Genomic DNA, 27,255 nt, shown 5'->3' on the forward strand with positions numbered 1-27,255 from the left:
ACAGGGTCCTGACAAAAGTGGGACCTCCAAGCAGGTGGAGGCATCGGCCCATGGGGCGACCACCCCCGGGGGGCAGAGCCCACGACATGCCCCCGTGGCTCCTCTCCGGTGGTCCCCTGGCCATTCCCTCCTTCTCCAGAGTCTTACCCAAAGCAAGTCAGACAAAAGTGTCTTTTCAAAATGCGGGAAATGAGTGGTACCATCCAGGAAAATAAACCGTGTGACTATTATTTCTAGAATGTTCGTGAGGCGCCCAGTTCGTGGTGAGAGCCTGGCTGGCGCGAGCTCCTCCTCCCCTTGAGGTAGCACTACTGTTACTCCAATCTCACCAGGGCCCAGAGAAGCTGTGGCGCCCGGAACACACTCAGTGACGGGGAGCTCACTCCCACTCCTACTCCCACTCTAGGCAGGCCTCTTCCCTACCTCTCTACAGCCTGGAAGAGGAAAACCCTCACTCCATGGACTCCCCAGCACATCCCGGGCCCCCATCAGCCCCCCACTGCCCCTCATACCCGGGGGTCGATGACCAGGTAGGTGCGAATGTTCATCTCCTTCAGGTAGGGGTCCCGCTGCTGCCCGTGCCCGTCCTCCACCTCATACGCCTTGTCCAGGTGCTTCAGCGTCGCCTCTGTGATGTGCACCCGGCTGGGGGACCCCAGTCCCGAGTCAGAGCAGCAGAGCCCAGAGAAGGCCAGCACCCGCCCGGGGGGTGCACAGCACGCAGGCCCGAGCCAGCCAGAGCCCCGCCTCGCTTCCTCGACGCGAGGTCATGGCGCCCCTCTCGGACCTCACCCTGACCAACCACTCACCTCCCCCTCGCCCTCCCCCAGCCCAGAGTCAGCCCATGGCCCCCAACCCCGCCACTGTCCCGCTGAGCCTCACCCAGGGACTCCAGCCGCCTCCATCCTGTTGGCCAGGGACACGTCGTGGGACCACACGTCGTACTGCCACTTGCGCAGCCCAATGACCCCACACAGCACATTCCCCGAGTGTATGCCCACACGCATGCTGATGTCCACACCCGTGGCCTCTCGCACCTGCCTGGGCAGAGCAGTCCCATCACCCCATCCCACCCAGGACTGAGGAGGGACCCAGGCAAGCCACATGCACCCTGAGCCTCAGCTTCCTCATCTGCAAAGTAGGTACAATGCATTCCCCTGGGAAGCAGAAGGGGTCTGTGATGGGGACGGGACCCCGCGCCCGCCCATGGTACCTACTTAATGGCCTCGCAGATGTCCAGCCCCATCTTCACGCAGTTCCGGGCGTGGGTGGGCAGGGACACGGGCAGACCCGACACGCAGTAGTAGCAGTCGCCCAGGATCTTGATCCGCATACACTCATTGGCCTACAGGGCAGGGCGAGCAGCGGCCTGGTCGGCACACAGCTACAACCTGGGGTCCACGTGTGCTGGCCACCTCCCTGCACCCTTCAGGGAGAGCCATGCTCCTTCCTAGCCCAAGGCCTCCTCTGGGTGACCAGCCACCAGGAGCTGCTTCCAGGCCTGGGAAAAGCACTGGGGACAAGGAGGTCTCTAAGCAAACACCAGGGGCTACAGTGAGTGTTACTAAGGATGGCCGCCGGAGTGCCTCTTGGGGGAGAGGCTGTCCTGGCTTCATTCAGTCTTGCAGTGTTGAAATGTGTACTGAACACACGGCCCTGCCCCAGGCACCAGCACACAGCAGTGAGCAAAACAGACAAAGCTCCCTACAACATACGGCTCACACGCCAGTGGCAGTTAGATGCTAAACTAGACAAAACCCAGAGATACCTGGTACTGATAAGTACTGAGGAGGCAAAGAGGGGCAGGAGGGGACAGGAAGCTCCAGGAGGCCAGAGAAGGCCTCCCAGAAAAGGAAACATTTGGGAAAGACCCCAAGGAACTGAGGGAAGAAGCCACAACAGTATCTGAGGAAGAGTGTTCCAGGCTGATGAAAGGCACAGCATGTGCAAAGGCCCTGTGGTCAGAAAGCTGTTTGAGACCCAACAAGCAGCCTGTGCAGCTAGAGTGGAGTAAGTAGAGGACATGAAGACCAGTGCCACAAGACAAGGGGAGAAACGGCCAAGTGACCAGGGATGCAGACTGGCAGGGTCTGGGGAGTGGGGAGAGAACAGAAAGATGGAACCAAACGCTGAGGTGGGGGCCACATAGGAAAATGTCCCAGAGGGGAAGAGGGGCCCAGACAGGTTATCTGACGTTCCATCTGAGGTAGTACTGTGGCCACCAGGCCCTCTGGCAGCCCTTGGCAAAGGTGGCCACACATACCAAGGCTTGGGGGTGGGGATTTAGGGACCCTGAAGAAGGGGCTCCGTGCCAGCTCCAGGCCCACTCCCGGCCACAGCCCTACCCCTCACGGAGGCCTGCCCAAAAGCCTCCCTCTCCCCATCCATACAAAGAGCCTGCCTCCTGTCCCTGCCACAGAGGGACAGCTGAGACCAAGAGGAAAAGGGCGGGTCCCTGGACTTCATGGCAGGGAAAGGGCCATGGGAGACTGGAAGCCAGGCCTAGCCCACATATGGCCCAGCTACTGGAAACCTCCACCTGCGGGTTTAAGGGGTGCCATGAAGGAAGGAAGCTCCTGAAGGAAGGCTCCAGACAAGACAGGCCCTCTGAGTCCCTCAGTCCACAACACCCTGAGGGACAGTGCTCCGGGGCACTCCCAGCCAGGAATGATCTCCTGGAGTTTGGTCACCCCCATGTGAAGGCCACTCTGGTGAGGCTGTCCCTCCTAGAGCAGTCCCTCCCAGCTCCAACTGTGAGAAAATCTTCCGGGGGTGGGGCCCGAACTCGCTTCCCACCGAGGACCTGAGCATTGATTCTGCGCATATGGGGGGACCCAGGGGGCGCTTCAGAACTCACCCAGGTGTGGGCACAGGTGTCGGCTTTTACTCACACTCTGTCTGTGATTCGAATGTGCAGCCAGCACAGACAGTCACGGCCTTAAATCCTAACCCTCGGGTCTCTACTTAGTGGCCACCGCTCAGCCTGTCTGCATCTGGAGCTGGGCCAGGTTCTCCCCAGGCCCCCCAGCCCCCTACACTCCTCTTCAAAGCACAGCATGCAGGCCGGGAGCAACTGGAGGGCAAGCCCAAGCCCCACCCCACCCCCACCCCACCCCAGAGCTCAAGGCTGCCACGTGGCAGGTCTCAGGACCATGTGGTAAGTTACTGAGTGTGCATGCACACACACACACACACATGCACGCGACCCCTGCCCACACCCCCGGGCCCCATGCCGTCCATGAAGACAAACCGTGAGATCAGCCCAGCCCAGCCCGTCTCCAGACCTCTCCCGGCTCAGCTGGACCCGGGAGCCCACCTCACCCAGTGCCCTCCCCTGCTCAGCACCTGCCACGTTCCCCAGCATCCTCAGGTCAAGTTCTCCTCTCCGCAACCCTAAATCCTTGCATGTCTACCCCCAACACCTGGCTCCCCTCATGCTCCACCCAGTCATGCCAGGCCACGTCCATTCCAAGGGCCCCAGAGACTTCTTTCTCCTCCAGCCTTTTGCACTCACCCTTCCTGCTGCCCCGAACTGCTCCTTTCCCCCTCAGCATCTCCCTTCAGGCTTCTCAAACTTTAATGTGCATGTGGTCCACCAGCAGTCTTGTCGGAAGGCACAGCCCCGCATGGCCCTCCCCAGCTCCCCGCCGAGTCCGGCTTCTGCTGCCCTTGGGCAGTGAGACGGAGGCAGCTCCTCCTCCAGGCAGCCCTCCTGAGCACACCCCTAAGCGCCTGAGCCCCTATGCATGCCCCCAGGTGTCGGCAGTCTCCCCACCAGCCTCGCTCTCTGGGGACAGGGTTCAGGCTACCATGGCCACCACACGACCTCACTTCCACCGTGGGCCACTCGGAAGCAGTTGCTGACCACTGAGGCTCGGCCTGGGCCTCCACACGCCCATCGCAGCACAGCCCTGGGCACGCGCCGCCCCCAGGGGCCAGGCGCCGGCACGAAGGCCTGCGGGCTCACCTTGGCGATCTGGTCAAACTTGCCGAAGAGCTCGTTCAGCACCACCACCAACTCTTTGGGGGAGCAGTCGCTGGCCAGCCGCGTGAAGCCCACGATGTCGGCATAGAGGATGCTGGGGGAGGACGGGGGTGGGTGCGGAGGGTCAGCGCCAGGCCCCAGGGAACACCTGAGCACCCACCAGCCTGATCCCAATCGCCCCAGCCACCCCTCAGCCTCCGGAGGGATGGGAGAGAAGCTCCAGGCCATAAGGATAAAGGAACGTTCCAGAAGCTTGGCATCAAGGCAAAGGGCAGCAGCCCAGAGTCGCAGGGCCCTTGAGAACCACCAGTCCCAGGCCCCCCATCACTGTGGACTGCAGGACAATGGCGCCTCAGAACGTCCTTCTCCCTCCTCACATCTTCAGAACTCAACCCCATGGCAAGACGCAACTCCGTGCTCGGCTGGGCTCCACGCCTGACACTCCCCTGGAAGGACGCCCATCCCACAGATGAGCAAACCGAGGCCTGGCTGGAGCCTGATGGAAACCAGAGCCGCAGCGGGCGCCATCTCCCAGCCCTGGAGTCCATGAGCTCAGAGCAAGCAGCTCACAGCACCCGCACCTCCAGGTCCCTGAGGCTGGGGCCTGCCAGTAAGGGGCCGTAGCCCCTTCGGTTCACCAAGGACTGGAGACGTCACCTCTTTCGGGGGGACCTGGGCCTCCTTGAGAATCACCCGAAAGGACCCCTTTTCTCCCCAAAGTCATACTTAGGCACAGAGTTTTACCGTTTTCGGAGGCTACTGGAGCTCCAACCCGACTGACACCAATCTGGTCTGACCCCACCGCCCCAGGGCCAGGCGCCCCCGGGGGACCCCGCGTGCAGGCCCAGCCGGCCGCCCACCTGACATTCTGGTGCCGCTTGACGTACAGGCTGTGGAAGTTGTTGTCGGGCACATAGCGGCGGTCTCCACGCTCCTTGAGCCTCTCGATGATGGCGAGCTTCATGCCCATGGAGATGTGGGCCGGCAGCACCGACAGCAGCAGGTTCTCCTGGGCCCCGTGGGGACAGGCAGGGGGACATCAGGCCACAGGCTTAGCGACCCGGTGGCCTCCATCTGCCCTCGGTCCCACCCATCCTGCCCACGGCCCCCTCCATCTCAGCCAGCCTGCGTCCTGCCCCCAAGCCAGCCTTCCATGTCCCCAGAGGTCCCTGCAGTGAGGCCAGCCCGGGTGTCCACCCCACGCCCCAGGCACACGCTGTTCTGCAAAGGTCTGACGTGCAGAGAGAGAGGACGCAGGGCGTGGGGCTGGGCAGGGCTGGGCGGGGCTGGGCAGGGCTGGGCGGGGCCAGGCTCCAGGGGAAGGCCGGGCTCACACCTGCTGGCGTTTCTCAATCCGCAGCTTCCGACGGATCTGGATGCACTTCACCGTGTAGGTGAAGAGTTCTCGGGAGGCGTCCTGCATCTGGTGCTTGTGGAAGGCGCCCGTGAGGTTCCCGCACAGGAAGATGACAGCATTGGCCACCAGCTGGGGGCGAGCCGAGGGTGAGCTCAGCACTCAGCCTGGCCGACGCCCCATCCCCGTTCTCCGACCTCCCACACACTCAGGCTGGCACCCCCGGCAGCAGGCAGGGAAATGGGAGCCTGGATAGGCGCTGGTCCCCTAGAGTCACTGTGACTCTAAGATCAGGTCTCAGGCCCTTCTCTGCAGCCGGAGAGCCCGGGCCCCAGAGACCAGGGAAGCAGAAGTCCATCATCCCACAGAGCCCAAGTGGGGCCTTGAGGACCGTCACAGAAGGCAGGGTACCCGATGAGTGCCCAGAGTTCTGGGTTCTGTTTTCTCGGTCACTCAATACAGGGACAAGACGGGGCACCCGGGGATAACCCCAGCCCTGTCGGGACGTGGTTCTGCTGGTGAGACTGGCCTTCCCAGCAGCACACTGGACGCGGGGAGGCGGGCCAGAGCACCTGGGGCACCATGGGCCAGCCAAGACAGGCTGCAGGGCACGTCCCTGCCTGGGGGCCGCTTCCCTAGCCCACTGGGGGGCCCTGGGGTCTCAGGACTAACTCAGCCACACCCATCTCTGCGTCCTCGGGCCAGACCAGACCTGCGGCTGCCCCGCCCCCAGACCCCTGTGCGCATCTCACCTGCCGTACCACCCAGTCACTGGGCTTCGTGAAGGCCCCCATCAGAACTCCGAGCACCAGGAGGTGGGAGATGCTGGAGACTCCCCCTGCCACAATGGCCCCCCGCATGCTGAAGGGCAGCAGCGTGTACACCACGAAGACGATGAACAGGAAAAAGGGCACCTGGGGGCAGGGCAGCAGGGAGGCTCGGGGACCAGCTACGCTGCCCCCACACCAAGACACAGCCCCAGACACAGCCGATGTTGCCCCCCCCCACAGCCTCTCGACTTCTGGGGACGGACCCAAAAACCTGAATCCTGAGCCCTCTGTCCCCAGGTTGGCCCCTGCCTTTCCCATGTGGGGAGGGACAGTGAAATACACACAAAGGAAGAAGAGAAAACCAAACTGCGCGTCTGGGTCAGACCCAGCCGACATGATCCATCGTTTCCTATGAGCTGATTTATGATCTGAGGCCAAGGCCAGGCCTCCCCATGACCAAGACTCCAGGCCCTCATGACCCGAGGAGTTCCCGCCTGGTGCCCAGTGCTGGGATCTCCCTGGGCAGGCGTGGTGAGTTCCCGGAGGCTAGGGCTGCCCATTGGCCTGTGGCAGTGCAGCCCCGTCCACCACCCGCAGTCTGCCTGGCCTCCCTGGGCCTCAGCCCACCAGAGGGTGCCACCCCTGGGCAACAGTGACCAGCCAGGCCAGTGGGACTCAAGCTGGTTAAGAAAGGGCTCTCTTTCAGCTGGGGTGGTCCGGCTGGTGGCCAGGCAGCCTGGGGTCTTGGCAGCATCTGTGCCCAACCTGGGATGGCCTCCCGGGAATGGCATGACACAGAGGAAAGCACAGCAGAGGGCCGTCGGGACCTGGCCATCCTGCCAGAGCCACAGGACTGGCCCCGGGGCCTTTCCTGGCACATGGGCCAATTCATGCCTTTTGGCCTGAGTTGGAGTTGTGTCACTTCCAACCAAATGAGCGTCCCCCCACAGTGCTCGAGCCAGACACTCACAGGGACGCTGTCCCCAGTTCCTCCAGCTCCTCAGCACAGGGAGCCGAGGGGACGAGATCTGCCCAGGGCCCTCCCTCTGGTGCAGAACCACGGCCCATAGTGGGGAGGTAGGCCCCGGGCCAGTACACCCGAAGCAAGCCGTCTCCAGGAGAGACCTGAGGTCCAGCGAGGGCAGGAACTGCTGGGTGCACAGCTGGCTGGGGACATCCAGCCCCTTGGGGTCGCCAGGGTCCCCCACCCTGTTACCTGCGCCCAGGTCGGGGCAGCCTTCATCCATGAGTCCAACACCAGCGTGTAGCCCAGCATCATGAGGCAGACCCAGATGACCAGCGCCAGGGTCCTGAGCCACCGCCGGACAAGGCACTCCATATACACCAGCACGTAGAGAGTCACAAACAGGGCAAGCGTGAAGAACGCCATCCCCAGGACAGCCTGGTGTCCGGAGGGGTCCTGGGCAGGGCACACATACACAGAAATGCCACAGCTTTCCTCCAGTGAGATGCGCCGTCCCCTCCAGGAAGCCCGCCAGGCTCTCCTCTCCAGCCTGCCCCAAGCAATGTCACCTGTGCTCTCCCCGACATGGCTGATGTTAATGCTCTGTCCGAGCACCAAGCTCAGCCTTCCCTTCAGGCCGCATGCTGTCATCAAGGCTGCCTCCGCCACCACCCTCCCCTAGTCACCATGCAGCCCTGAGATCCTACGCGGCCCAGCCCTGCGATGCTACCACTCCCCACGCCCTCTCCATCAGGCCTCCTCTGCTCACAGGGTGCTCTGTGTGTGCCCGCAGGGGGCCAGCCCAGGAGCTCACGGGGACAGCCCGCTGGAGGAGAGGCCACTGCTCCCGCCTGTTACGGGACGGATGAACTGTAGGAGCGGGCACTAACCCGAGGCGTCCCACAAGGGGACGAGCTGGAGTAAAGGTACAGAGGTGTGGCACTGGCAGGTGGTGACCAGGAAAGGCAACTCACCGCGGAGACAGCAGGGCCTCCCCCTGTACCCCGAAGCTCCGTGGGCACAGAAGCGGATCTGGGGGCCGGCACACGGTAGGCACTCAGGAACCATTTGCTGAACACAGGAACAAATGTCCTGTGGTTTATAGGCACACAGATCCAGACAGCAAGGACAGAGCCCCTCTGAGGGCTAGCCACCCGCTACACACCTGGTATTCTCAGCATTCTTCTTCTAGAACTCTGTTGTTCCACAGAGGAGTACTAGCCACATGTGCCTATTCAAGATTAATTTTATGTTCATTAAAAACGCAGTCCTGGGTGCCTGGGTGGCTCAGTGGGTTAGGGCCATTGCCTTCGGCTCAGGTCATGATCCCAGGGTCCTGGGATCAAGCCCCGCATCAGACTCTCTGCTCCGCGGGGAGCCTGCTTCCTCCTCTCTCTCTGCCTGCCTCTCTGCCTATCAAATAAATAAACAAAATCTTAAAAAAAAAAAAAAACCCAGAAGATTTAAAAAATATAAAAATAAAAAATAAAAAACCAGTCCCTCAGTCATACTAGCCATGTTTCCAGCACTTGGCAGCCACGCATGGGCAGTGGCCATGGTGGGACGAGGCTGAGGTCACGAGGGACGTTAGTGGCATCTGCCTGGACAGTGGGCTTAAGAAGGCCCCCCAGGGACCACAGTGGGGCTCTAGGAGGAAGGGCGCTGGGAAGTGGGAACCATCCCTGCCCTAAGTCTCCAGCAGAATCGAAATTCCTTCTGGAGAAGAGGGTCGTTACCTGGGTCAAATTAACATAATCTCCCAAACCACCCCAGAGTTTATAATTAAATTAAATTGAGCGACCTGCCTCCCGTGACCCAGCTATGCTCCAGGACACCTGCCAGAGGCGGACGTCAGGCTACGAGGAGTCCACTGTGACCCACCAAAGGTCTCACAAGCACAGAGCAGCGGAGCCGAGTGCCCAGCCCCCGCCAGCCGCCTCACTCACCCCGCAGACGAAGGTGACGACAATGAGGGCAATGCAGGCAGTGACAGCCACCAGCAGGAGCGTGAGCAGCAGCGGCCCATGCTGGCTGGTGAGCCGGTACTTCTCGTACAGCGCCGTCTGGTCCGGGCCCTCTCCGCCCTCATTGAGGAAATAGCGCCCCTTGGCCGGCATCATCCCCCCAGGAGAGCCTACTGCCTGGGTTCGTCCGTCTGGCAACACCCGGTGTGCCTAGGTCTCTGGGCTCTGGGATCCTGGCCTGCAGGGCTGGGGAGGGGTCCCCTGGGCCTGCAGCCCCATGGGCAGTGCGGGGCCCACGCCGCTCCCCTGCCAGGCCTGCTCACGGCACCGCCAGCTTCTTCCTCTGCATCCGGGCCAGGCTGACCAGATCCGCGGGGTCCTCAGCTCTGTGGAGACACAAAACAGATCGGGGTTTGACCTGGACAGGCCGAGTCAGGGAAGGACGGGCAGCAGGGGAGAACGGAGCCAATGCCTCACAGCCCCTGGGTCCTGCCTCCCAACCTGAACCCAAACGTAGCTTTTAGGTTCTATTTGAAGCTTTGCCTGCAAAGCTTATCCCCTGTGTTTCCTGGGACTGCACAGTCCCCGGCAGTGGCCACTGGCCACACGGGACCATGCAAAGTTACATTTAACTGCATTAGAAAATGAAGTTAAAAATTCAGACCAGCAGTCCCATTGGACGCATTCATTTCAAGGGCTCAAGAGCCACACACAGCTCATGGCGCTCAAATGGGGCAGCAAAGATAGAGAGTATTTCAATAATCTGGAACCTTCTACCGGACAGCACTGCTCTAGAAGTTAGACGGTGTTGCTTTCACATGGACTTCTCCAATCCATTCCAGGGAAACTGTGTGTGGCGTGAGGCAGGGATCAGTCTTCATGCCTTTCTTCCACGTGGGTCTCTAACCACCCCCGTGGCTTCCAGTGAAGCCACCCTTCCTTCCTCAAGAAGTTCGGGGAAGCCACCTCTGTGGTAAGTCAGGGGACCATGCACATTGGGTCTGTTTCCAGACCTTCTCCTGTTCCGGGGGTCCTTGTGCAAAGGTCACGCTCACTCGGTGACTGGGGTTTTCTGGTGAGTTTTGCACCTCAGACCCCTCCCCCACGCCTATGACATCCAGAGCAACCCTCTTGCATTTGTGTTACATTACGCTTCCTCATAAGACTGCATTTTTGAAATGTATTTTTAAAATTTCCACTGACAAGAATGTAGGAAGTTTGCAAGCTCCCCCAATAGCGACAGAACCGGAACCTCAGAGAGGGAAGCACAGCAGATCGTGGGTGACAAGCTGGGCGCGGGCAGTGCCCAGCCACGGGCACACTGCCTCTCTCCCCATCACCATTCATTCATCTGCTCATTCATTTATTCCAAAAGGGCATGTCGTCGTGCCTGTGCCCCAGGCTAGCTCTCTCTCCCCACAGAGCAAAAGGTACCAGAAAGCACATGCAGTGACTGAGGTCTGGGGGCAGGAGCCCAGGCCCCCAACACCCTCCAAGCTGCCTCAGAGCCTGGAACCGGGACAAGGCAGGTGGCAGAGGGCAGGAAGGCCGTAAGAGGTGGAAAGGCTCAGGGCTGCCATGATGGGCATGAATGGCCACCAGCAAAAGCCGCAAAGGAAAGGCAGTACAGAACCCCCAGATGCTGAAGAACAGGCATCCAGAGTCCCTGAGTCCAAGTGAGGCCCCCCAGATCCACGAGCCACCTCGGGCACAGATCCCTCTGGAAGCTCCCCTTCCACAAATTCCAGGGAGAAACTGGGAAGACCCCACATATGTGGGTGACAGGGAGATGCCATTTGCGGGAGGTCCTAGGACCTTCTGCTGGCTCCAGGCCCCGGGCAGGTGTCCACAGCCTTGGCACCTGTTGAAGGCAGCCAACCCCGCGGGGCTGGGCCCAGGGACACCCAAGCACCCAAAGCCTGGACAAGCTGCAGACCTGGTTTGTACTTGACACACCAGCTTATCAATGCCGGCAGCTAATTTGCAACCTCAGACTCTGAACTAACCGGTCTTGATTCCCCACGAGGCATGGAAGCACATATGCCCAGCCCTGTGTTATAGGGTTCACAAAACGAGACACAGTCCCTGTCCTGAGAAGCCCCCGGCAGAAACACTGTCATGCCAGGTGACCCCCAACACACACACACACACACACACACACACACACACACACACACACAACCCCTCTCATCCTCAGAACAGACGCTTTGCAGATGCAGAGCTGAGCCCAGAGAGGTCGCATGGCTCGCCTAAAATCACACAGCCAGGGCTGCTTGGGAGAAGCGCGGGCTTCACATCCAGGTCCCCCAGCTCTTGAACCCGGGCTCCTGGCCCTGCCTCGCAGTCTCACTGAACTTAGAGAGGCTTCCCCAGTGATCTCTCAGGGACAGAACCACTTGCCACAAGGATACACAGCACTGCCTGGCCCTCTGGCCTGCTGCCAAACTCCGGTGTGCCAGGACCCGACTGCCAGGCCAAGAAACCCCAAACACCAGGGTCCAGGACAACACCTACACCCCCCAAGGGCTCTTTCTGCCCAGGCAAAGCCCACAGACCAGAGCTGGGGGCAGCCAGGACACCCCAGAATTGACCTACCCTTCCAGGTGCACAAGGGCCAGCTGAGGCAGGCATGGAGAGAGAAGGAGCAGTTGGAAGGTTCCGGGGGCCCGTGGGAACCCGGGCCTGGTAAACAGTGCTCTCGGGGTTTAATTAGGCCACTTCCTGGGCAACGGCAGGCAGGAGAGAGAGGGGACAATAGACAGCCCTGGGCACAGGGACCTTGGCCTATGCAGGGACATGGTCCTGCTCCTGGGACAGCAGAGCAGGGCAGGGCTGGGGGCTGGGAGGGAGGAAAGATGCGTTTATCACTCCTGGAGAGGTGGTCTGCGAGCCCACTGGCGGCATCTCCACAGGTCAGCAGCTGCCTAGCAGCAGCCTCCCGCCCCAAAAGCAGACACAGAGGCCCCCCTGCCAGGGAAGGCTTCAAGGCTCCTCTGTCCAGTCACTGGCTCTTCAGCTGGTCTCTGATACAGCTGGCCACTGGGAGGGCTGGGATTCGGGGCAGGCAGCAGAGGGCAGGGAGGCCACAGATGAGAGCCCGGGATGAAGGAACTCCTTCGCTCCGTGTCCAACTCACGACCCTGAAGCCTCAGCTTGCCCACCTCAGTGACGGGGAGCTCACCACCTCTCAGGGCAGTCTTTTCCATGAGCGGGCACTCCTTCGGCTCTAAGTCCCGCCTCACGTCAGGCAGAGCCCTACCTCCCTGTGGATCCCTCACCCCCTCCCCGTGGTTCTGTCTGAAGTCCCAAGACTCCAATGGCAGACAGATGCACTTGGGATAGTCGAGGCCCCTTCACCTGGAGGAACGGGAGCCCAGGGGTCACTCATTGTCCCTCACACGTCGCGATCACTCTGGTGGGGGAGCAGGGCAAGCAGCTCCATTTTACAGTGAAGGGGAACCCCCAAGGGTCCAGGGGGGACGTTATTTCTACTTCTGCTGCGACTGTCTCTCCCACTGTCAGTCCCCTGGGTCTGGGGCCACGTGACCCAGGCTGGCTCATCACCATTGTCGCTCTCAAGCCCCAGTGACTGGTTTAGGGACAGTCATGTGACCAAAATCCTCTCCGTGAGAACCCTCTTTGGGACTTCTGCTGACCCACGGGAAAGAGATACTGTCTTTGGCTGGTAACCTCCAGCTGCGGGCAGACACTCGAAGCCACCGTAAGAGACAGTCCACGAAGCATGAACCAACATGGGAAAGGAAATTAGAGACAGAGGCTTGAAAATAACCCCTAAATGCTGAAACCGCCCCCTGCCCAATGCCTGGATCCAGCTCTACCTGACGCTCAAGCAACCTCTAAATGATTTCATACCACTGAACAATTATGACTCTTTGGGTTGAAGTCAGTGTGAGTTCCTGTCACTTGCAAACAAGAGTGCCAAAGTCCATGTTACCCCAGTTCACTCTGGGAAGCCCGAAATTGAGGGTCCAGGGGCCGGGGACAGAGTCCCACTTGGCTCAGAGGTGAGAGTGTGTCCCTGCCAGCAAGGCTGGTCCTGGCTAAGAACTCCCGGAAGGGCGCTGCGCCAAGGAGGGGAACTCCCCTCGCTCTGTCACCTTGTCCCAAACACAGCCCAGGCCCAGCCATCCTGCACGGGACCTGGGGCAGCAGGAGGCTGGGGCAAGGAGACTCCCCACATCTCCAGTGGCCTCCAGAGACTCCCCGCTACAGGAGGAATTTGGGAGCCCAGGGGCATGCTCAATGGAGGCAGGGGATCAGCCTCATTCCCCAAAGCACTCCTGGGGTCTCTGTACCCCTGAAGCCTCGTGTCTCGTGCCAGCATGGGGCAGACGATGCCATAAAAAGAATCTACTGAGTGCTTGCCGCGTGCCCAGCGCTGTGGGCTCTAACCCCACACACCTGCCCTGCAGGAGAAGGACAGCTGCTTTTCTCCTTTATGGGTGTGGGAACCCAGAGGTTCAGTCATTTTCCTGAGGTCACACAGCTAGCAAAAGAGAGCTGGGATGTGGACGCACGTCACCATCTCTTGTCCTACTCAATGCCCTCACGTGCTGATACCTGCAGAGCCCATAACTTCTCAAAATGCCAACCCCTCCCTATCCTCCCCTCTCAAGGCCTAGGACAGAAGGTAGGAGGCAAAGTGGATCCCGTCAAGGGACCTCCCTCTGCCTCCCAGAAGGAAGATCAGACTGCCATGTCAGGAAGCCTTCTCTGAACCAGCAAGATCCAGAAGCACCACTTCCTCCAGGAAGCCCTCTGAGCTACTCTCACACACCCTTTCCCCCCTTCTCTGCAACTGAGGCAGGACTGTGGTCTCCTTGACAGACACTGACAGGCGGGGTCTGGGTTCCTCGGCCAAAGAGGTGCTGGAAATACGGAGCTGGGACCTCAAATTATGAGTGCAGGACCAGGCCCTTGGGGTTGCTCAGGAAATCCCTCCCTAGAACTGGCTGAACCAGCGGCACCCCAGGGCTACGGCCCCCCCCCCCCTTGGCAGGCTGTAGGCCACCCCCAGCTTTCACAGACATAGACAGGGGACTCACTTCCTCACCTAAGCGGTGCCGGCAGGAATCCCAGCCTGGCTTCCTCTGGCCCAGCCCAGCAGGCCCCGGAGCTGCACAGAGCCTGGGGCCCTGGTACCTCAAAAAAGAGGAAGTGGGGGCTTTGGGGTGTGTAGGAGGGGCAGGCAGTCCCAAGGAGAGGCCCCACCCGGCCCCTGGGGCCTAGTTCCTGCCCCCCGAATCCGCCTGGGGACCATGCTGCTGGGACCCAGCCCCCACATGGTCTTGGCCTACTGGGCTGGCCCAGCGCTCAGCTCCCTCCACGGGGTGGGTCATAGGCCGATTGTTATTAGCTGGGGAGGTCTCAGGCTAAGGCAGCTCCCTCAGGAGACCCGCAGTTTTGTTTTGTGAAGGAAAGCCCGAGACTGCTCTGCTCAGCCCGGTCCTGGCCCAAACGAGCACCCAAGAAACCTGGTGGGGACCGAGGGATTTCAGTCTAACTGCCCCTCACGCCTCCCTGCCACCAACACCAGCCTCTCCAGCCCCCAGCGCCCTTGGGCCTCTCCACAGCTCTCCTCATGCAAGGTCTGACCTCCGTCCCCACTCCGGGCTCTCCCCACCCAGGGAGGCCTGCCTGGACTCATATCTAGGGTCCCACGTGTCCGACATCCCAGCACCTGCTGCGGCAAACTGCCGGGGGGGGGGGATCTGTGTCTGTGTCCTGCCGCTGGTCCCTGCAATTGCTTGTGGAACAGACGGAAGGATAGACAGATGGGCGAGATAGATGGACACACAGAGGTGCTGACCAGCTGGAGTCCGGGACCAGGCAGAAAAGGCAGGAGAAAGCAAGCGGGGCAGCGCTGGGAGGAGGAGGGAGAGACCACTAGGGCAGAAGGAGGCGACAACGGGAGAAGAACGGGAAGCAGCTGAGGCAGCGCACCTTCTTCCCCAGGGAGCCTGCGGGTGGGAGGAGGTGCGGGTTCAAACCCCGGCTCTGCTCCCAAGGCCGTGAGTCCCAGGCGCTTACACTCCGGGCCTCAGTTCTCCTCACCGGCAAGCAGCGGGTGCTGATACCCAAGTCGCGGGACAAGTGAGGTGCAGGTCATGATGGCCATGTTTCTGGGACAAAAGAGCAGACGAGCCCAGAGAGGAGGCTCGGTTTCCAGAGCTCGGGAAGCCTAACCGTGGGGCCCAAACGGGAGAGACAGAAGCATGAAGCAGGCAGGGCCCCACCAGAACCCTCTACTTCATCTTGCACCTCCTGGTGACAGCCCACAATGGGCGAAGGTCAAAGTCCCCTAATGACGTGAGCTCCCCAGCCAGCCCCACACCCCGTCATGCTTTCCCAGGACCCCAGGCTGACTCTGTGCCAGCTCCTGGGGACCAGAGGCTCCCCATCAGTCTTGGGGTCCAGCACCTGTGTTCCAGTCCCAGCTCGGCCACCAACCTGCTCAATAACCCTGGGCAGATCCTGTGCCCCATGTGGGCCTCGGGTTTTCCTTCCTGCAATGGAACGGCTCTGTCAGACCTCTGAGGCCGGTGCTGGGTTGGGCTGGGCGTGGTGTGTGAATCATAAAATGAGAACAAACTGAAGGGGACAGCCTGGGTGTTGTCACCTGCCCCCCTCCAGGGCTACTTCTAAGAGTGGGGAAGGGATTATTCTCTGTCTCTGACATCCTCCTTCCACGTCTCTGGATTCTGCCTTAGCCCAGTCCGTCCCTCCTTTAAAATACAAATACCTCGTTTACCCCTCACCTCCAGGGCTCAGCCAGCAGGGATAGTAAACCCGCTTCTCTGTCTCATGTGCCAATTCTAATGATGGTTAGTGACTGCCTGGGGAAAATGCATTCATTCATTCATTCATTCATCTTGAGAGAGATCCATGCCTTCATTCCTTCATTCCTAGAGCGCATGACTGCGCTCTAGCACCCTCTATGTGCTGGGCACTAGGCCAGATGCCAAGAAGAAACTACGCTCCAGGCACAAGGTCCCAGAAGGCAGAGGCCTCTGCGCCCCCCTCTGCTGGGTGTCTGCACACAGTAGTTGTCCAGGGAACGGTGCTTATTACCTAATTAACTGGCTCTTGCCTGAAATTCCACCATTAGTGATTCATTCCTTTAGCACTCCCCTCACTATATTCCCCCTTTAAAATGAAAACACTTTCATGCCCACATTCAACACATTTCTGATCTCTCTCCCCTTGGTAAGGAAGGACAGAAAGGGGCAGTCTAGCTAGCCTTCAGGATGTCCTGCCCAGGAGGGCAGGACAGTGGTCTTTTCACTTACTTCATGCTTTGTCCAGGGCCCCAGCCAGTAGGTCCAAAGGTGAGGAGGCATGCATGGGGTTGGAAGGCGCGTGAAGAGACCCATTTCACACACCCACAGGCAGACATAACCCAGAGTAACCACTGAACTGGAGGGAGCAAGAAGGATGTAACTACTCTGTTAATAGTCTGTTTAAAGAGGCATCAAAACCCAGAGGAGAGAGAGCAAGCTGGATTCATCATTTATACCAAGATAAGAGAGCAAGATGCCATGAAAACATTCTCCTATCATGCTGCAGCAGCCAAGTACAAAACCTAAAAGCCACAATGAAAAGACTGACCAACTGAACTACATCTTTAAAAATATACTGCCTAGGGAGGCGAACCATAAGAGACTATGGACTCTGAAAAACAACCTGAGGGTTTTGAAGGGTCGGGGGTGGGAGGTTGGGGGAACAGGTGGTGGGTAATAGGGAGGGCACGTATTGCATGGAGCACTGGGTGTTGTGCAAAAACAATGAATACTGTTACGCTGAAAAAATAAATAAATTTAAAATATAAAAAATAAAAATATATACTGCCTAGTAAAGGTTATTAAGAGCAAAATCAAAAGATAAAAAAATAAGAAATCAGGGAAATATCTGAAACTCTTATCGTAAGGAGCTAATCTCCCCCATATGTAAAAAGCTCCCACAGATCAAAAAGAAAAAGACCAATAACCCAAGAGGAAAATGGGAGAAGGGTTATGGACAGAAAGGCAATAAGAATGGCTCTAAAAAAGAAGCAGACTTCACCCATAATAAGAGAAATACAAATTAAAACTACTATGGAAAATCATCTTCACCCCTCTGATTGGCAAAGATCAAAGTATAGAGCATTTACAGGTGGCGGCAAAACAGGAGCTCACAGTTAGCCTTGGCAGGGGTAAGGTAACCTCTGAGGGAGGACAAGTTAGTCAGATGTAACAAAATCACTCATACACAAACCTTTGATGTAGCAAATCTTCAAGTAATTTATCTTACCCATGCTTTCACATACATAAAATGACACATGTACACGGCTACTCATTGCAGTATTGCTTACAATAGCAAAAGAAGACAATGTGGCTACCCATCAGTGGCTCGTGAAAAAAATCACAATAGACCTGACTATGGAATAGTAGGCAGCCGTCAAAAAGGGTGCAGCGGGTTGAACTCTGCTGTCCCGGGGTATTGTGTGAAAAATCCACATGGCAACAGTAACGCCAGGCATAGGCAATGCCTGAACTGAGACACGGGCTAGCCAAAACTGCTTTGACGGAGTGAATGAATCTTCAGTTTATTTCTATTGCCATAATGTAGCTGGGGCCATTAAAACGTTCTTATTTGGGGCTCAGTCGGTTGAGCACCTTTTTTTTTTTAATTTTTTTTATTTTACCTATTTATTCGAAAGAGAAAGAGGGAGAGAGAGTGCGAGTGAGCACAGGCAGACAGAGTGGCAGGCAGAGGCAGAGGGAGAAGCAGGCCTCCCGCCAAGCAAGGAGCCTGATGTGGGACTCGATTCCAGGATGCTGGGATCATGACCTGAGCCGAAGGCAGCTGCTTAACCAACTGAGCCACTCAGGCGTCCTGAGCACCTGACTCTTGATTTCAGCTCAGGTCGTGAGATCAGGGTGGTGGGATCAAGACCCAAGTCGGGCTCTACACTCAGGGCAGGGTCTGCTTCGCCCTCCCCCTCTGCTCCTCCCCTCTGCGTGTTCACACTTTCGCTCTAAAACAAATAAATAAATGGTTTTTTCTTAAAGATTTTATTTTCTGGCAGAGAGACAGCAAGCGAAGGGAACCCAAGCAGGGGGTAGCGTGAGAGGAGAAGCAGGCTGCCCGCTGAGCAGGGAGCCCAATGTGGAGCTCAATTCCAGGACCCTGGAATCAGGACCTGAGCCAAAGGCAGACAGCTGCTTAACAACTGAGCCACCCAGAAGCCCCCAATAAAATCTTTTAAAAGTTTTAGTACAAAATGTGAGATCTATCGCATATCTACTTACTGCCTATAGTTAATAATACCGTAATACATACTTCGAATTCTTCCTATAAGGGCAGACCTTATGTTAAAGGTTCCTATCACACTTAATATCTATCACACATAATAATACCTATCACATATAATAATAAAGAGGGCAGGAGGAAATTTTGGGGGATGAGGGATAGATAGTTTTGTGGCATAGACTGTGATGATGGTTTCATAGGTAAATACTTATCTCCAACCCATCAAGCTGTATAAATTAAATATGCACAGCATTTTGTGTACCTCAATGAAGTGGTTTTGAAAATAAGCTAGGGGCGCCTTGGGGCTCAGTCGGTTAAGGATCTACCCTCAGCTCAGGTCCAGAGCTCAGGGTCGTGGGATCAAACCCAGTGTCAAGCTGTGCGCTGAGCTTAGAGCTTCTCTCTTCCTCCGTGCCTCCTTCCTCCATGTGTACGTGCTCTCATTCTCTCTAAAATAAACAAATAAATCTTTTCAAAAATAAACAGACTAAAAACTTGGGGCACCTGGCTGGCTCAATCTGAACAGCATGTGACTCTTGATCTTGGGGTTATGAGTTTGAGTCCCATGTTGAGGGGGGTAGAGATTACTAAAAGAAATATAAAGACCCTACTGGAAAAATTCAAGGGCAATAAAAGGTGATTGATCGTCCAGGTGACATATATACTAACATGGGAAGATGTGTACCTGGCATGTTCAATGGGGTGTGTGTGTGTGTGTGTGTGTGTGTGTGAGCGAACATACGTATGTCTGTGAACACATAAAAAAAATAGAACCTGTGTTTAAAAAGAAACACACACACATCTCAGGCCCATCCCGTCTCAGCTGCACAACCCTGAGAAAGTTACTGACCCTCTCTGTACCTCAGTTCCCTCATCTGAAAAAAGGGAGAATGCCGTCCTCACCACGTGGGGCTTTGAGAGGATTCTCAGGAGTGACATAGGCGGGCAGCCTTAGCACAGCACACCCAAGTCGAGATGACAAGTATTAAGTTGACAGAAAGGGCCGAGAGATCTGGGAGGAGGTGGGTAGGCAACTTGCCCCTTTCCTGCCACCCCGACCCTGTCGTGAGCCTGGGCCCCTCCACTCTGCCCTGGGAGTGGCTTGGCCTAAAAGTAGTCATACCCAAAACTGCTATCAGGGGCCCTGAGCAGCCACAGGGGTTGACACCCTCATGGGGTGCCCAGCTGGGCCTCAAGGGAGAGGCCATTTTGCCCGACTTGGGCTCAGGAGGAGGTGGGGGGATGTTGGGCGCAGAGGGAACTGCCATGTGGCCTCCCAGGTCCCATCAGGACCTCACTCCAAGCCTTGTAGGCCTGCTTTGTGGAGAGAAAGCATAACACTTGCACTCAGGACAGGTTCTGCAACCTCTGAGCTCAACGGGGGGTGGGGGTTGGCAGGGGGCATTGCTCTCACTCTGTTCCCAGCCAGGGGCAGACTTGGAATCTTAACCTATTTGTCCAAAGCCCCCTGACTGGGAAGCAGGAGAGCTGGGATTTCAACTCAGACCTGCTCCACTCCAAGGTTCAAGCTCTTTCTTAACCCTCTGTCCGCATTTCCAGCAGCAGAGCCACAAAATGCTACGCACCCATGGTCACACCCACCCACACTGGTTTCTGGTCACTGGCAGTGCAGCACTTAGTGTTCTCCTCCTCCTGCTTTAAGATTTCCTGTACACATTAGCAATTAAAGGCTCTGAGAAGTCCTGCAGGAAAGAAACCGGCTGCATGAAACACAGCTAAACTTTTCCTAGTCTCTGGCTCAGGGGACTCTTTTTGCATTCATCTCCAATGAACTTGTTTTGGAGATGCTGACTATGGAGCTCAGAGCTCCTCCCAGGGCAGATGTGGCCTAGAGAGGGCACTATCCGCCCCCCTTTTTTTCTAACCGCCTAGGGTGTTCCCTCAGCTCCAGGGGTCCCCCTCTCCCACCTCCACCTGACCCTGAGTTGGGCTGGATGGACACACAGTGGAGGACAAGCCGGTACACCTGCTTGCGGTCCAGGGGAGCAGCCCTAAGTTCAGCCACCACGGTAGGGATTAGCCACTGCCTAGTCCAGAGACCCCCCACACACACCAGCCACCAGCATGCCCAGCCCTAATGCAAGATGCTGAGACCCCCACTCCCTCAAGGCATGGGATAGGCAGGAAGCCCGGAAGAGCCCTTCTGCCGGGGAATCCGTTCCAGCCGACCTCCCCCACCCCAAAACCACAGCGTGGCTTCTGCAGCTGCACCCACACAGGGGCTCAGGAGGACCTCCCTACAGGAGGCTAAGCCCCCCCGTCCTGCTCACTTCCTCCTTCCTTCCACAAACTCCTGCCTTCCAGAGCCGGGTTCCAGTGGGACACAGGAAGCCAAGATGCTGGAGCCCCCATGCACCCCCAAACACAGGCCTACCCGTGGGGTAGCCCGCCACGGCTTCTCACACCCAAGGACACCAAGCCCGGTCCTGCTCACCCCCTGGCCAGAAAACTCCTCCATGGCTTCCAGAGGCTTCTCTGTGAGTGCAGGACTGACTTATTTCGGTTCCCCAAACAAGCCCCGCCCTTTTGTCTCCAGGCTCTAGCTGCCTGGAAGCACTGCTTACCTTCCCCTGCACCCCCGCCCGAGCCCCCCACCCCACCCCCACCCCAAACCTAGCAAACTCCTGCCCCCCCTTCAGAGCCCAGGCTCAGCTATTTCCTCCCCCAGGAGGGCTGCCCAGTTCCCTCCGAATCTAGATTTGGTGCCTGCCTCTACATCCCCAGTGCCTGCAATGCCCATCGAAACACAGGACATATGGCTTGTCACTACCTGGCTACACGACCCCCCACCCCCAAAGGCTGATGTCTGTCTACACACTGCCCAGCTTCCCAAATCCAGCCATTGGCTGCCACAGAGGGGACACTTAAAACTCCATGGATTGAGACAAATCCAGCCCATACCGAACATGCACCCAGGGGCTGGGCCCAGTCCTGGGGACCCTGCTCCCATCTGCGTGAGCTCTGGCAGGTCACCTGCCTCTCAGCCTCAGTTTCTCACCTGAGCAATGGGGACAAAATTGTCCCCGGCCCGCTGGCCCATTCCAGCAGTGAAATGACCTCATGGCTAAAAACCTCCTCGTAAATCCAGAAGCTTCCACACTTTGGGGGGCCAACCCTACTGTGTTGTTTCAACCACAGGAGAGCAGGCTCCCCCTCGGGGCTCAAGCTCCTCCAATCCACCCGTGCTCACTGGACTCATGCCCATGCCCCGTACTGGATGACATGCTGAGGCCACAATAAGCAAGGTCCCCTGGAGAGCTCACACTGACAGGGGAAAGGAGACACACGGAAAAAGTGAGTTCCCTGAGGAAAAGAAACACGCGGGTGGTCAAGGGAGCTGCTTCAGGCTGAGAGTTAGGAAGCCAGGAAAGCCTCACGGTCAAGAGCAGAGCCGCAGGGACCAAACGTCAGAGTTGCTGTGTGACCAAGGGCACATGCATTAACCTCTCTGGGCCGTTTCCTCAATCAAAGAAGAGGCTGGTGATGATACCTAATGCTCAGTGGTTTCCCACAGAGGCTGGGACACAGGGAGTGCCACCACGTGGGATCACCTCAGCTGGCTCCAAACACAAGGGGTGGACCGCCAGGGGAAAAACCTTGATATCAACAGGCACTGAGCGATGCCCTTTAAGTCCCAGGGGGTCTCCGCCTGACATTCTGACAGCCCCCTAAAGGCAGCCCTTCCCTGCTCCCTTGCCCAGAAAGCAGGGGATACAGAAGTGCTGGTCCCTGCCCCAGGCACTGTCTGACACTGAGCCTCCCCCTCCACAGGGCCTGGGCAGCGGCTCCAGGAGGCAGGGTGTTTCAAAACAGGACACACCCCCTTAGCCTGGGTCCCCCCCCATTAAAGCGGCACCTCCAGCTGACTTCAAAGGGCTCCTCCTCCCCCAGCCGCATGGGGCCAGAGGGAGACAGGTGTAGGAGGCTGAGAGCAAGCAGGGACGTGCAGAGCCCACGGGGAGGGGAGCAGAAGTGTGCGGGAGCAAAGTCAGCCTGGCGACTGCAGGGGTGGGGAGACTGAGGCTAGGAGGAGGAGGCACAAGTTCCCCCAGTCCACATCTCCACCACTTAGTGAGACCAGGGGAAACTGTGCCTCCCACGCAGCTCTAAGCAGGAAAACGCTCCCCATCTATGCAGAGAGGGGCTGTGCCCCGAGCTCCCAGGCCTCTCCCTGCTCCACAGGCCAGTGACAGCAGGATCCATGGACCCCAGCCCACTGCACCAGAGGCACTTCCCAGGGGTACCGAAGGTCCCTGGAGGGGATGACAGGGGCCCAGATCCTGGAAGACAAAGCAGTCCCCACCAGGGTAGTGTGGGTCCCCAGGGGCGGATGGTGGCCCCACCTACTACTGGCACAACCTTGCATTCCCCAAAAGCCAAACCGGCTGTGCTGCGAGCCCGGGTGGGCACGAGCTCGTCATGAGCACTCCCACTCCCATCACCCCCCGCCAGGTGCCAGAGGAAGAGAGAGGAGGTAAGCCTCCGGGGGACCACATACACGTCTGCAAACCAGGATACCCCCAACAAAGATCTGTTTGTTTCCTTTCCCTGGGGACAGTCACAGGTAATTCCCTCCAGTGGTCAGTGGGGGGAGGGGTACACACAGGGGCACAGCAGGGAGGATGGAGAGAGGAGGGTGGCCCTGGCATCCCCAGGCCCCGGCCCTGGTGGGGGGTTCACTGCACAGCCGGGGACGGGGGAAGGAGCTGCAAAGTGACCGACTCCGGAACAACTCAAGCCCGCTCTTCTCCCAAGCTTGAGGACCCCTGAAGGAGGAACCCTCAAATGGTGACCTGAGCCAGGATGGGGTGTCAGGTAGGGAAGCAGTAAGCAGAGGGGCTTCTTGGGCAAAGGGCAAGAGCGAGACAGGCAGGGTACTGACCGGGGTGGGGGATGGCCGAGGGCACAGGAGGCCCCAAGAGGCAGGACTGCTCTGGGAGGGGGTCAGGACAGAGGACCCCAGGAGCCAGAAGAAGGGGTTCAAACGAGGCACCAGACGGGAGAACCAGTCAAGTATGTGTGTCAGATGAACCCAGGAAGTGTGCCGGCCCCGTGTCCAAGCCCAGGGTCGGTTTGGCTTTCCCCTCTCCCCACTACACTGGGCTGGTGCTCAGATAGCGCCCGGGAAATAGACCCATTGCTGGGATCAGCAGGTGTCAGAAGGGATGATCCAGGGTCGTGAGAGAAATGTCAGGAAAGAGGAACTGAGCTCACTTCTGACCCAAGGCTCCTCCCCACCCCATCTCAACACCTAGAGGGCTTCCAGGGGAAAGTTAGAAAAGGAAGGGGCTCTGATCCAGGTCAGCACCCAGGATTGGGCAACACCCCGTCCCAACGTGGTGTCTGTGAGATCCGGGTGCGGCAACAGATCAAGCCAGATGCCTGTGGTGGTCAGGTGTGCACCCCGCCACCCTCCCTGGGGGCTGGGGGTGGGAGGAACTCTAGTGGGTAGGGGGACAATCGTCAGGATGGGCGGAGGCAGAGCTGGAGGGCCACAAGACAGGAGTGAGCTGTGGAGGGCTCTGGCCACCACCGGGGAGACTCAAGACCTGAGTGTACTGATCTCAGACACCTGGGAAGAGCTTTCCAGGCATACGTGGCTCTCCTGGCCCCCTGCCTGGGCATGGCCACTTCACAGATGGGAGCTAGCAGTCCTCCCAAGGGCTGCAGGCTCCGGGGAGGCCCCTCCCCCCGCTCTGCCCATCCTGACCTCCCTGGTCCCCTCCCCCAGCCATGCCCACCCACCCACCCAAAGCAGGACAAGGACCAGTAACACCTGCCCGCGAGTCATGGCTCTGTGGCACCAGATGCCACGTGCCACCCTGTTTAAGCCTCTAAACATGAGCGACCCATTTTACAGATGCAACAAACTGGCCCAGGTAACCCAGCTCACCTCCCATGCTACTGGAAGTAGGCAGAGTGGGACCAGGGGAGGGGGCAGGGGGCTGGACTCAGTGACCTCCAGAAGATCCCTGCCTCCCTGGTTGTTCAGATGGGACAGTCTCATTCACTGAGCCGGACTAACTCCCAGCTTGCAGCTACGTGGATCTGTTCAAACACACTCGAGGCTGGCAGGCCCACCAGCCCTGCTTCCTCCCACTGCTGAGACCAGACGCCGTGGAAGGCTAGAACCAGCCACTCCGATTCGGGCGTCCCATGCGACCCACTCTGCCTGCTGCCTTGGCGGCCCCAGAAGGGTCCAGGCTGGAGGGAGCTGTGCCCTCTGCCTGGGCCCTGGAAGATAGAAAGCTACCATGAGCTCAGTGTGGATGTGCCCCACACCCCACTTCTCCAGGACAGGAGAAAGGTGAGGGACACAGACACAGGGGCCTCCCGCCACCCCTCAACAACCAGTGGGAGGCTAGAATGGCCAGTCAGGGAAAATGCAGGGGGTCGGATCAACCTCGGCCCTGCCAAAGCTGGGCTCTAGCACGTGTCCCAGGAGGCACGGCCCAGAGGTGGTACAGCCCCGCCCCGGCCCCCCAACAGCACGTGCAGACGAGGGCCAAGCCAGGCCCGCAGGGTGAGGGACCCACTCAGGGGAACCTGATTCCTCCCTCCTCACGGTGAGGCTCACCCCCTAGGCACCCTTCAAAGCCACCCAGAGCCCCAGCTCAGCTTTGCCCTGCCCAGCCTCTCCAAAGAAGAAGCGCTGGAACACGACAGGGCCGCTCTCCATGACAGGTAATAAGTGCCCCTCGACCCCCCTGGGGGCTGACTCGCTGTGTGACCCAGGACATGTGGCTCCTTCTGGGCCTCTGTCTTTTCCACTGCCGGGGGGGGAGGGGGGGGGTGGTGAGTACCCACCACACAGGGTAGGGGTGAGGGGAACAGGAAATGGGTTAAGCCATCAGTTATAAACTGTAAAGGGGGTAATGTCCCCATAACATCAAGAATGACCTTTATCTCCCCTTGAAAAAGCACCGTTGGCCTGTTTAGAGGCCCTCCTCCTGCCCCGCCTCTCCCTGCACCGACCCCCACTCTTATAGGGCTCACAGGAAGTCTCCCTCTCATGACACCCACTCCAGGCAAAGGGGTCCTTGGAGACCACCCCTTCCCCAGCCCCCGGAACCCGCTGCCAGTAAACCGCCGCTGCTCTGCACTCAAACTCCACGAGAGACTCTTTCCCCCACAAAGTTCACACCTTCCCTTCTGAGGGCCCTGAATCCAGAACAATCTGAGAGCCTCCCTTCCTCTGCACCCACACCTCACATCAGAAGCCACAGGAAAACCCCAGAAGGCCCCCACCTGGAGGGAGGGAGCCCCGCAGCTGGGTTAGAAACACCCTCCCGGCACAGACCCTCCCGACTCGGGCCCGCAGACGCCCGGGCTTCCGGCAAAGCTGCTGGCTCTACACTTCCTCTTGGGTCTGCTCACTTCTCGTTTCAGTATCTTCGCTTGCCCCGTCCCAAGCGAAGAAAGGCCATGAACTCACCCACCCAAGGTCCTAGTTACAGGCTTGTTTTTCTCAAATACGTTAAAATAAATACCTAGCAAATTTTAAACACGCTCATCCACATATGGGCTAAAACGACCGCCCCGGAGCCGCTGCCGGAGAAAGGCTGGCCTACTCCCTCTCTCGTGGGCCACCCCCGGGCCGTCCACCTGCACATCTGTGGCCGACAGCCCACGGCCACGCAGCTATCCAAGCAGAGCCAGCCCAGACGCCGGCCACCAGGATGCCAGCCACCCGGCCAGGCCTGGGGGTCCAGGGGCCCTGTTGCACTGAGGTCCAGCCCAGCCCTCTGTTTCCTCACCCCTGCCGCTCCCCTCCCCCAAAGGCTGGCCAGAGAGGAAGAGCCCGGGGCCATCTGTCCTGAACCCTGGGTGGTGACACAGAAACGAGGCACCTACTTCGTCCTGTGTGCCTGGGTCTGGAGTAGCCCACAGAATGTTCCAGAAAGACCTACTCCCACTGGTCCGCATCAGTCCCCGGGGGGCCTCAGGTTGGGAGGGGCTGGAGAGAAAGGAAGACCATTCCATTTTCCTCAGGCTCCTTGGTTCTCTCTTGGGCAGGTGTCACTTTTATGGGGGTTTTTTTGGTTTATTTTTCTTTTTAACGTAACAAACGAACTTCGACAGACCTCCCCTCGCTGTCATTGAGAAAAGTGGACTTGTAAATGTAAAATTATAAGCTTGAAAAGAAGAGTGGACACCAGAGAGTCCAGGGCTGACAGAACTCCAGGTGGAACGAGCCCCATGAGCCCCCCACCACAGATCTAACAGCCCCCTCGTCGGGCTGGGCAAAGCCTGGGGCCAGCTGTCCAGGTCCTCTGTCCAGGAGCTGCCCCACCACCCCCAGCACCAACCCTGTCCACCCCCTGCTGGTGGGGGAGGCCCAGCCCGCACTCCCCTCAGGCCCAGGCCACCAGGACACAGGGCGCCCCGTCCCCAAGGCCCTTTACCTGGCTCTCATCCAGGCCCCCTCGGCGGGGTCTGAGCCCACGTGGAGGCGGCCCGGCCCCGGCCTGCCCCTCTTCGGCCGGCGTCCGGGTGCACACATGGGAAGCCTCCTTCGCCGGCTACCTACCGAGCGCGAGTCACATCTGGGACCCACAACTTCCTGCTCCACAGCAGGCGCCGCGCGAAAGCTAAGGCCGAGCCCTGAGCTCGGAGCCGCCGGGGGTGTGGGGGGGCCCCCCTCTCCCAGCTGCAGCGGGGCCCTCAGCCGAAGTGGGGAGAGGCAGGAGTCCAGGCTCCTGGCTCCAATGACTTCATGGAAATTGGAAGCTTGAAGCTGGAACGATTTTCAAAAAGTGAAAATAAAACAGGCAACAAAACCTCCGTTAAAAGCCCTGAGGAGACGGCTGGAGGCCAGGAGTAAACGCATCTTTGACGAGCAGACGGACACTGAGCCTTATTCTGGCTCCCCCACCGACAGTCAG

The 27,255-nt window shown here is 58.7% G+C and overlaps 1 protein-coding gene across 14 annotated transcripts in view; it reads right to left on the bottom strand.

Moving 5' to 3' along the window:
* The window catches only part of ADCY7 (adenylate cyclase 7), a 54,445-nt gene that overhangs the window by 15,989 nt on the left and 11,201 nt on the right, over positions 1 to 27,255 (bottom strand). For 3 of the 14 annotated variants that reach the window (XM_045987785.1, XM_045987784.1, XM_045987798.1), the window contains exons 1-8: positions 7,326 to 8,041; positions 6,092 to 6,253; positions 5,322 to 5,471; positions 4,846 to 4,994; positions 3,968 to 4,079; positions 1,218 to 1,345; positions 883 to 1,041; positions 513 to 645 (exon numbers count right to left, since the gene is read on the bottom strand). In XM_045987785.1, coding sequence (XP_045843741.1) covers positions 513 to 645; positions 883 to 1,041; positions 1,218 to 1,345; positions 3,968 to 4,079; positions 4,846 to 4,994; positions 5,322 to 5,471; positions 6,092 to 6,253; positions 7,326 to 7,724 — 1,392 coding nt within the window. In that variant the 5' untranslated portion in view covers positions 7,725 to 8,041. The other 11 variants (XM_045987790.1, XM_045987797.1, XM_045987787.1 and 8 more) reach the window with 11 other exon arrangements.

This window comes from Meles meles, chromosome 19, assembly GCF_922984935.1.
Source record: "Meles meles chromosome 19, mMelMel3.1 paternal haplotype, whole genome shotgun sequence".
In the NCBI taxonomy this organism is placed as follows: Eukaryota; Metazoa; Chordata; class Mammalia; order Carnivora; family Mustelidae; genus Meles; species Meles meles.